This window comes from Asterias rubens, chromosome 8 (assembly GCF_902459465.1).
Source record: "Asterias rubens chromosome 8, eAstRub1.3, whole genome shotgun sequence".
Lineage (NCBI taxonomy): Eukaryota > Metazoa > Echinodermata > Asteroidea > Forcipulatida > Asteriidae > Asterias > Asterias rubens.
The window spans coordinates 711,347-722,357 of record NC_047069.1 but is presented as its reverse complement, the minus strand read 5'-3'; the positions used below and the strand labels follow the sequence as shown (position 1 = coordinate 722,357).

At 39.6% G+C, this 11,011-nt stretch overlaps 1 protein-coding gene across 1 annotated transcript in view; it reads left to right on the top strand.

Annotated features, from left to right (window-relative positions):
• Positions 1-432: 432 nt before the first annotated feature.
• LOC117293780 (leucine--tRNA ligase, cytoplasmic-like) overlaps positions 433-11,011 on the top strand; it is a 31,473-nt gene continuing 20,894 nt past the window's right edge. The window contains exons 1-10 of the mRNA XM_033776219.1: positions 433-526; positions 2,055-2,223; positions 2,873-2,960; positions 4,230-4,310; positions 4,909-5,058; positions 6,048-6,209; positions 7,055-7,299; positions 8,498-8,723; positions 9,281-9,445; positions 10,044-10,238. Of these exons, the coding sequence (XP_033632110.1) occupies positions 2,081-2,223; positions 2,873-2,960; positions 4,230-4,310; positions 4,909-5,058; positions 6,048-6,209; positions 7,055-7,299; positions 8,498-8,723; positions 9,281-9,445; positions 10,044-10,238 (1,455 nt within the window). The 5' untranslated portion in view covers positions 433-526; positions 2,055-2,080. The remainder of the gene's footprint in view (positions 527-2,054; positions 2,224-2,872; positions 2,961-4,229; positions 4,311-4,908; positions 5,059-6,047; positions 6,210-7,054; positions 7,300-8,497; positions 8,724-9,280; positions 9,446-10,043; positions 10,239-11,011) is intronic.

The following is an 11,011-nucleotide window of genomic DNA, read 5'->3' as shown; positions in this document are numbered from 1 at the left end:
ATAACAAACCTGTGAAAATATAGGCTCAATCGGTCATCGGAGTCGGGAGAAAATAACGGGAAAACCCACCCGTGTTTCCTCGCGTTTCGCCGTGTCATGACATGTGTTTAAAATAAATCCGAAATTCTCGCTGTCAAGAATTGATATTGTTTTAATGTTTTCTCAAAAAATAAAGCATTTCATGGAACAATATTTCAAGAGAAGTATTTCACCATTACTATACGTTCTGTAAACCCTATAAGTTGTTTGTAAATCTGTGAACTTGTTTTTTTTTTCCTGTACCGAAAGTGTATAACGTTGTATAAACTAAACTAATGAGTAAAAAATGTCCCCCCCGCCCCCCCCCCCCCCCCACGTGGGCGGGAGGCTATAAAATTAAAGACCGTGTCCAAATTGTATTCCTCTTGAGGGCGCTGTTGACATTTCATTAGATTGCATCAGGGATGCACGTCGTCGTCTTTTTCTTCACATGTTCAAGAAACTTTGTTGATTTTGCTAACATTCTTGACATTCTGAACAGCTAAAGGTAAGAAAATGCAGTGTTTATCAAACGTGGCTTTCTTACATTGGGTTATTCTTGGAATTGGATGGTCTTTAACGTTGACAAATAAATGATTGGTTCACGAAGCCAGCCTGTACGCCCAATTTACGGACAAGCAACGATGAACACGTCGAGTGTGTATTTGGATTTCCGTTTATTTAACCCATTTATTTAACAGGTACATCACGTGGATACGTTTACCCAGGGGCAAACCTTAGTAGGATGGCCGTGTGTCCATTGCACATGAGGAGTTCACCTGGGTGGGCTAACCAATTATTTAGCGCTTGTGTGCAATGCACTGGTCTGACTCTACTCTGATGTGATGCAAAACACAAGTAATCTTTACTCATTGCTGTTCAGTGTCACTGTGTACATGTATGTACAGTAACAGGGCAATGAAGAAAGGTCATTGTTTAAAAAAAGTTCCTGTAACTTTGTGACTATTTTGTTTTGTTACAAAATAGCCTACACCTTTTTAATTGAGCCATGGATGGTACCATGGAGGGATAACTTTCCGTATGGCGCCACCACTTTTTCACTCATTTTTACAAAAAGGGATATATCAATCAGGTAAATAAGTTCCTAAATTATTTTATATCGAATGAAAAAGTGGTGGCGCCATACGGAAAGGAAATGCACTTTTTTTTTTTGCAGGATAATTTTAAAATAAAGTTACAATAAATTTATAAAAATATTATAGTATCTAATTTACCTCGATGAGATATCTCCTTTTGTAAAAATTAGTGAAAAAGTGGTGGCGCCATACGGAGAGTTATCCCACATTTTCTTGTTTATTTTGTGTTTATTATGTATTTTTACTAATTTAAAACTCTTTTAAGAGAGAGCTGTAAATTCGATGTACTCATTTGTAAAAATTATATATTATTGTTTGAAAGGTCAGTATTATAGTAATACACAATTACACAGCTGCCTACAAATTCAATGCATGTAGGTAGAATTTACGAGGGAAGTAACATGAGGTCAATCACCCGGGTGAGCTTAATACAAGGTGAAGATCGTAAAAAGTAAATGTAAATTTGCTCACACAACTTTTAAATTAAACGTTCTCGAATATGACAAAAAATTATATTTCAGATTTGTTTTTATCTACAATTACAATTACACTGGACACTTTTGGTAATTGTCAAACACAAGTCTTCTCGCTCAGTGTATCTCAACCCATGCATAAAATAACAAACCTGTGAAAATTTGGTCGAAGCTTAATTGGTCGAAGTTGGGAGATAATATTGAAAGAAACAACACGCTTGCTACACAAAATTACTTCTTTCTCGAAAACTACGTTACTTCAGAGGGAGCCGTTTCTCACAATGTTTTATACTATCAACAGCTCTCCATTACTCTTTACCAAGTAAGGTTTTATGCTAATAATTATTTTGAGTAATTACCAATAGTGTCCACTGCCTTTAAGAAGATTTCAGCCTACGATTAGACAATGGCGTTTTTTATCCTTTCAAATAATGTATAAAACCTTTAATCTTTCACAATTTATCAGCAGGTTGATAACATTTCTCGTCATCCATGGCTGATGTAAGCAGCGAGGTACGGCGTAAGGGCACTGCCAAGGTCCGGGCTCTACAAGAGATTGAGAGAACCGTCCGGGAACGATGGGATCGGGAGAAGATCTTTGAGGAGGATGCACCGAGCGGGGTCAAAGGTCCTGGGTAAGATAGAACATTGCTGGGCTAAGCCTGTGCGTTTCTGATTATTTTTTTGTAAACGTGTGACTGTTTCTATAACGGCAGTTATACGTGTAACTGACAACCATTAACACAACCGCGCATGAGATCAGAAAATATTGCCTACAATAATTACACGTAGCAATAACCAGCAGAATGCTACCAGTCACAGATAGTACAAGTCATCCACTCAGGACAATAAGATATAGAAAGGTTTGCGGTAACACCATGTAATGACTATCTCTAATGAGTTGGGGTGGTTCTGAAAAGAACCGTTGGTTTCAACTCGACGTTTCAATCAGTATGCTCTGATCGTCTTCTGGATGGATTTGTATGTATGGATTTCAGCAAATTGCTTATTTTGAATAATCTTTTGCTCCTGGTAAATGGAGTTATCAAGAGTGGTCTTCAAAGTCATGAAAGTAATTGTTGGCAAAGAGAAATATTCAGCTTCTAAGAAAAAAACTAGCTTGTAGATTTTGATTGATTTATACTAATTTTTCACTAAGCGACCTATTGATTATTACGAGAATGAAATTATAATTAAGGACCTTGTAGCACTGAGCCGACACAGTGACATTATCTTTTGGCCTGGGTAGTTGTTGTTATTTACTCATAATCATTTTCTCTCCAGGAAAGATAAATACATGGTGACCTTCCCATATCCTTATATGAACGGCAGGCTTCATTTGGGCCACACGTTCTCATTGTCTAAGTGTGAGGTGAGTGTACAATTATCTTCTCTCCTAAGTTTAAGACTCATCACTTCAAATCTGCTTACATTTAGTCCCTTGCACTTGTCATTTCCAGATAAAATTCTGTGTCATAAATTTGTCTTTACTTTGTACACTATTGGTAATTGTCAAAGACTAGTCTTCTCATTCCATGTATCTCAACATATGCATAAAATAACAAACCTGTGAAAATTTGAGCTCAATTGGTTGTTGAAGTTGTGTGCTTTCAGATGCTTGATTTGGAGACCTCAAATTCTAAATCTGAGGTCTCGAAATCGAATTTGTGGAAAATTACTTCTTTCTCAAAAACTACATTACTTCAGAGGGAGCTGTTTCTCACAATGTTTTATACTATCAACCTCTCCCATTACCAAGTAAGGTTTTATGCCAATAATTATTTTGAGTAGTTACCAATAGTGTCCACTGCCTTTAAGCGCCTAGGCTACTAGAATGATGGCACTTGATTGATTATTTGTATGCAATTGCAATACATGTGCATGCAAAAGTAATGCTCCCCAAACAAAGTAAAGGCTAGGTCACACTGAACTAGTTCTCAAAACGTCTGATCCCGTCCTTAAGAAAAATCATATAAGGGGTCTTGTAAGGGGTTTGGTTTGATATAGCTTTGGTATAGCATTGGTATAGCTTTGGTATAGCTTTGGTATAGCTTTGGTATAGCTTTGATATAGCATATAGCTTTGGTCGCAAGTTGGTTTGGTTTGTTGCACGTCCTTCTTGTTTTAAGTCTGTGCTACTCTGTCTAATTGCAGGACATGATGGTTGCCCAAATTTTTTTTTGAACCGTCGATTCCACAAAACTCTTCCTAACTTAAGACTAATCTTAGGACTTAGGGCGAGTCCCAACCCTGTGCTGTAGCATGCAGACATTAATTAAGATTAATCCTAATCTAGGACGAGAGTTAGGATGAGTTACTCGTCCTAACTCGAGATAAGACGAGTCCTAACTCTTTGTGAAATCGACGGTAGGAGCACCATCTTGATCAAAATTGTCCGAGCCTGTCTAAGAAGTTCATAACAGATCGTAAAAAGTTTCTACACTGTCCACTCTCTTTGTGCACAGTTTAATTCCTTTTGGCTTCATTTTTTCCAGAACGTAGTTAGAACGAGCTCAGTGTAATGGGGGCTAACCTGAACTGTTCATTTCCAGCCTTTATTTATTTCAAACAGTAGAAAAACAACGCAATTCAACTGCATGTGTAACCATTCATAGTTTTGTGTATTCCTTTTTTCTGTCAGTTTTCTGTTGCGTACCAGCGTCTGAAGGGAAAGCGATGTCTGTTCCCGTTTGCCTTCCATTGTACTGGCATGCCAATCAAGGTAAGAAAATCACCATCAAAACATGAAACCTAAATTCGGTCACGGGCTCTTTTTTTTAGCACTTCATATTTCCCTTTTCTAAAATGACCTTCAGAGCCTCAGGTTCCGTGTAGTAAGTCGGGTTTTGTGGACTAAGTCAAGTTTCGCGGACTATTTTTATTTCCACCTTGGTCGCTCTCCCCACATCACTTTTCATAATGACAAAAATTTAGCTTTGTATGTTTTGTATTTTTCTTCCCTTCATGCCAAGTGTATTCAATGTCTAGATTTTTTTGACTAGTCGATACGCTCACTCTATGCATCTATGTTTAGTGATCCTTTAACCCTAGGTTTGTGTCTTTAACGTCTGTTACATCGTGAGATATATGTAGGGCAGTTAGACTATAGGTAAACATTTGAGCACAGGAACGCCTGCCGTTGTTATGGTTTGAATCAGCTAAAGTGACATTTTTTGCTTTTGTGAACTGACACACAAGTTGCATTTACCGTTATAATGCTTGGCACACAGAAAGCTCAAATGTCATCGGGAACTGACATCAGGAACTTCAAATGATAACTCATATTGCATGTATTGTAATATGTATAATCTTTTGTTCAGGCTTGCGCTGACAAGTTGAAGAGAGAGATGTCCGAGTTTGGTTGTCCTCCGATCTTCCCTAAGGAGATTGAGGGTGAAGATGAGATCGACAAGAAGGCATCACAACAAGAGAGTGACATCATCATCAAGGACAAGTCCAAAGGAAAAAAGGTAATTTTCTGAGAAGATCTGTCGAAAGGGTGTGGGTACTTTAAGCGTGCGCGATATCACGATATTATCGAATATCGCGATATTAATTTGGAAACGATTTCGATATCGGATGGATTTGGTTTAATCGAAATATCGATATAATCGCGATATATCGCGATATCGATTAAATATCGTGATGTGTTTGCTAGCTGAGACATCTTGCACCCCATAGGTTTGGAGTAAAACCAGAAGAATAGGTCATTAGAACACCTCTCTTATGCCATGACTGTCTCTTCTACAACTTTCACTTGGAGTTTGAAGACTGATGATGTCAAATTTAATTAATCGCGATTATATCGAATATCGCGATATATTGTCGGCGATATATCGTGAATAAAATAAATCGATATCGCCCAAGCTTTGGGTACTTTTTGTATGACATAATGTCCACTAACAAATTACACTTAAACAGTTTGTAGATAACAATGGTAGAAAGCTTCCCTTAAAATATTACCTACTGAGGTGCTGTAGTTTTTGAGAAATGAATAAAAAAAACTTTCTCCTGAAGACAATCGAAGCATACTGATCGAAACGTTGACTTGTTAACCACTGGTTCTTTTTTAGAACCAACACTACTCAAAAGAGATACTCACTTTGTGTTACCGCAAACCTCTCTTTAGTTTAATTCCACCATGCAAAGTAACAATTTCCTTGATAATTTCCGCCGCACGGCAAAAATTATTTTAGCTTGTCAACGGATTTAGGTTACTCTCTTGAAAACTTTGCTCTGTGATTAACTTGACGACTAGTGAAGCTGAAACCTTCACAGGTAAATAAAGTACATATATCTTTTTTCACAGTGAATAGGGATTCATGTCATGGCCAAAAATTTGATCAAAACGGTATCAAAACCCTATAAGTGGGGAAATTATTTTTTAAATGTGTGTTAATTGATGACCACTTCTTGAAGTATTGCTTCTAACAACTCAACGATTATGTTTCATTTACAGAGCAAACTATTAGCTAAGACCGGCCCAGCCAAGTTTCAGTGGCAGATCATGCAGTCCCTGGATATACCAGAAGAGGAGATCCCCCTGTTTGCTCACACTGACCACTGGCTGGAATACTTCCCACCATTGGCCAAGAAGGATCTGCACATGATGGGACTCAAGGTGGGTGCCACTCACAAATAAATTAGTATTTTAAAAACAAAACGGATGCTCAGTGATTTTCCTGAATTCTGTGAAAAAAATCATAGGCATATTACTCTGGTGGCATACACCGATGTGGGTTAGCACTGTATACTCAGTACTTTCCGAGTCCTGTGAAAAAATATCACATGCCCGTGATATTTTTGTGATTTTTTTTTTTCACAGGACTCGCAAAAGTACCGAGTATACAGTGCTAACACACATCGGTGTATGGGTAAAAACCAAAATTAATATTCTGTATTCCCGATGCAAATTTAACATCTATTACATCTTCTTCATGTTTCCTGTCTCCATTTGTAAAAGTTAATTCTGACTGTAACTGTTTGTGTAAGGGCCAGACTATTTTGTATTATATTACAGACTTATTTTTGTTGCATTGATTTGAATGGAAGGAAATCATAGTGTGCGTTTTTATGTGAAACATCACATAACAAGTGGGGACCTGAAAAACAAAAGTAGGCCACACAATTTAGGAATTTAAATACTGTGTGGACTTATCTCACAGTGTTTTTTTTAGAGTGTTGAAGAACAGGATTTGTCTAAAGAAATGTCCACAGAGTGTGTGCAACACAGACCTGTGTGTTTGTGTGGTAATACCTTGCGGATATCAAAACAAAATGGCAGAAACAAAAGGTCCATAATTGGGAACTCTAAAGACTGGGGTGCTCCACAATAAATCCTTTTTTATCTAAAGGTTTCCCCAGTGCTTTTGGAGTGGTGCCTAGTGCTCCAACCACCACAGGGACTACTTTAACTTTCACCCGTATTATTAGTAATATATATATATATATTTGTTTTTTTTACAGACTGACTGGAGACGTAGCTTCATCACAACCGACGCAAACCCCTACTATGATTCCTTCGTGCGGTGGCATTTCCTAACCCTAAAGAAAGCCGGCAAGGTGAAGTTTGGCAAACGCAACACCATCTACTCCCCGAAGGACGGACAGCCGTGTATGGATCACGACAGACAATCCGGAGAGGGAGTTGGACCTCAGGAATACACTCTGATTAAGATGAAGGCAATCAAACCATACCCTGAAAGACTCAAGTAAGTCTTAGGAACTATTGCTGCCCTCAAGTCTTGGGAATTATTGCTGCCCTCAAGTCTTAGGAATTTGCACTGCCCTCAAGTCTTAGGAGTTATTGCAGCCCTCAAGTCTTATGAATTATTGCTGCCCTCAAGTCTTCTGAATTATTGCTGCCCTCAAGTCTTCTGAATTATTGCTGCCCTCAAGTCTTAGGAATTATTGCTGCCCTCAAGTCTTAGGAATTATTGCTGCCCCAAGTAAGTCTTTGGAATAATTGCTGCCCTCAAGTCTTAGCAATTAGCACTGCCCCCAAGTAAGTCTTAGGAATTATTGCTGCCCTCAAGTCTTAGCAATTAGCACTGCCCTCAAGTCTTAGGAATTATTGCTGCCCCCAAGTAAGTCTTAGGAATTATTGCTGCCCCTAGTAAGTCGTATGAATTATTGCTACCCTTAAGTGTTGGGAATTATTGCTCCCCTCGGGTCTTAGGAATTATTGCTGCCCTCAAGTCTTAGGAATTATTGCTGCCCCAAGTAAGTCTTTGGAATAATTGCTGCCCTCAAGTCTTAGCAATTAGCACTGCCCCCGAGTAAGTCTTAGGAATTATTGCTGCCCTCAAGTCTTAGCAATTAGCACTGCCCTCAGGTCTTAGGAATTATTGCTGCCCCCAAGTAAGTCTTAGGAATTATTGCTGCCCCTAGTAAGTCGCAGGAATTATTGCTACCCTTAAGTGTTGGGAATTATTGCTGCCCTCAAGTCTTGGCAATTAGCACTGCCCTCAAGTCTTAGGAATTATTGCTGCCCCCAAGTAAGTCTTAGGAATTATTGCTGCCCCTAGTAAGTCGTAGGAATTATTGCTACCCTTAAGTGTTAGGAATTATTGCCCCCCTCGGGTCTTAGGAATTATTGCTGCCCCCAAGTAAGTCTTAGGAATTATTGCTTCCCTCAAGTCTTAGGAATTATTGCTGCCCACAAGTAAGTCTTAGGAATTATTGCTGCCCCTAGTAAGTCTTAGGAATTATTGCTACCCTCAAGTCTTAGGAATTATTGCTGCCCCCAAGTAAGTCTTAGGAATTATTGCTGCCCTTAAGTCTTAGGAATTATTGCTCCCGTCAGGTCTTAGGACATATTGCTGCCCTCAATATAACCCCTGAACCAGGTAAAATGACGTCACCAAAAAACTGAATTTACTGTTATCCCTGTTTCTTCAAAACACGCAGGAAACTATCAAGTAAAAGCATCTTCTTGGTGGCTGCAACCCTGAGGCCTGAAACCATGTACGGTCAGACCAACTGCTGGGTTCGACCAGACATGAAATACATTGCATATGAAACCAAGCAAGGAGAAGTGTTTATCAGTACACACCGAGCGGCAAGGAATATGTCTTACCAAGGCATCCTGAAGGAAGAGGGGAAGGTGACTGTCTTGGTAGATCTCGTTGGCCAGGTAAGATTGTTATCCATTTTAAGAAAGCCCAGCGACTGACAGGCGCTCCAGAGTCGCCCCAAACCCTGAATCAAGTACACAAAGACTTTGACGTCTGAAACAGTTAGGAGCCACTGGATGTGCTAGAAGTCAAAAGACCAACTGTTGCAGTCTTTTGGAACGACTGAGGAGCGCCTTGGTTTCAGATTTCAATCTTGTCATGAGATGAACCTAATGTTAATGTTATGTTAAGTCGCCTGTCTGAAACCAAGGTTTATTTGGGTCGACCTAGAGTCGCTCCTAATCTATTTGGTTTGGCGCAACTCTGGCGCGCTGTCTGAAACGGTTGTTAGAGCATTGAATTCAAGTTCTTGTGGTTAATCCAGCTGCGGGGGTGTGGTTTGAATTTCAGTCATGACACTTGTGTCCTTGAGCAAGATGCCTTGCTAAAATTGCTTCTCGTCGCCCAGGTATCTGTGAAGATAGAGGTTGGTATTGTGTTTGAAAAAGCCTTCGGAGCGTTGAAAAGATTAAAGAAATAATATCTAAAATTTGGGTGTATCTGTTTCTACATGTAGGATATAATGGGAATGGGACTGAGTGCTCCTTTAACCTCTTATAAAGTGATCTACACTCTGCCGATGTTGACCATCAAGGAAGGGAAAGGGTCAGGGGTCGTCACCAGCGTCCCGTCAGACTCGCCAGACGATTATGCCGCCCTCAGGGATCTCAAGAACAAGAAGGTGATTATTAGTCTTAAAAATTAAGAGCAGTATTGGCGTGTCATGGCCTTGCGGTTAAGAGCTCCGTATTTGTGATTTCTTGGTGTTTCTGATCAGCAGGTGGGTTCGAGTCCAAGTTGTGACACATGTGTCCTTAAGCAAGACACTTAACTATGACTTTCGTAGAACCATCATAAAAGTATAAGAACCCAGTGCACTTATCGAAAAGAGATGTGTTTGGTTGCATATTGCATAACAGCGCCTTGTAAGCCATTACATGGTGCTATTTACAATAATTTAGGTTATCATTAGTTTTTAAAAAATAAAAAAGCATTTTTGTTTTTAAAGTGTTTTGGGTACTTTTTGTTTGTCGCAAAACACAAAGTTCACAGATTTACATTTAACGTGCATCGTTTGAAGATAATTATAGTAGAAAGCTTCCCTTAATATATTACTTGCTGAGGTGCTGTAGCTTTTGAGAATTAATTTTAAAAAAAATCACAAAAATATTTTGTTGCTGATTGATACCAAAACTATTTACAGCATGTGTACAACGTATTTACCATAATTTTGTATACACACTGACCATGAGTTGAATTTTTGATTTTATCACTGCCAGGAGTTCCGTGCCAAGTATGGACTGAAGGACGAGGCAGTTTTGCCCTTTGACCCCATCCCGATCATCGACATCCCCGGTATGGGTAGCCTAGCTGCCGTCAAAGCTTGCGACGATCTGAAGATTAAGAGTCAGAACGATAAGGACAAGCTGGCGGAGGCCAAGGAGATGGTTTACCTCAAAGGTTTTTATGAAGGGGTAAGAACATTTTTTGTCTGTTTCCGTTTTGTTCCATCAATCTTTCTGATAATAAAACATTGTATTTCATGGGTAGAGTCAATTACTCACTCTTATCCATGCCTTCATTACCATCCGATTGGATTACTGTAATGGTCTATTCTATGGTGCCACTGCAACTCACATTGAGAAACTACAGCGAATTCAAAATGCCGCCGCCAGACTTTCCACAGGTTCATCCAAGTTCTGTCACATGAAACCTATCCTACGTCAACTGAACTGGCTACCCATCAGGTCCCAGATTGAATACCAAGTACACTTCTCGCCTTCAATTGCATCCACAGTCTAGCTCCTCCCTACCTATCTGAACTTATAACTATCATGCAACCATCCCGCTAATCCCTTCGCTCCACCCATCTCCTAAGATGCTACCCACACTTGGTGATAGAGCCTTCACTACTGCCGCTCCCAAACTGTGGAGTAATTTTCCAATACCTCTTCGTAATCAACACTCTGTCAATAGACTGTATTGAATATGACGTCACCGTTCAAAATATCTGACCTACAAGATGGCACCTGTGCGTGCGTGTTTGCGTGCATGTGCCGTAGAAATCAAACCGGGAATGTTGCCTGCTGCATGCTTCGATGGTGTACGCGTTTGGACGCGCATACGGTTTACCCTACAAGATGGCGACTTTTCATAGCAAAAAGGGGCTATTCAATACGGTCTTTATGTTCAAAACACTGCTCAAAACTCACCTGTTCTGTTAACAATATCACTGTCAGGCGCGTTT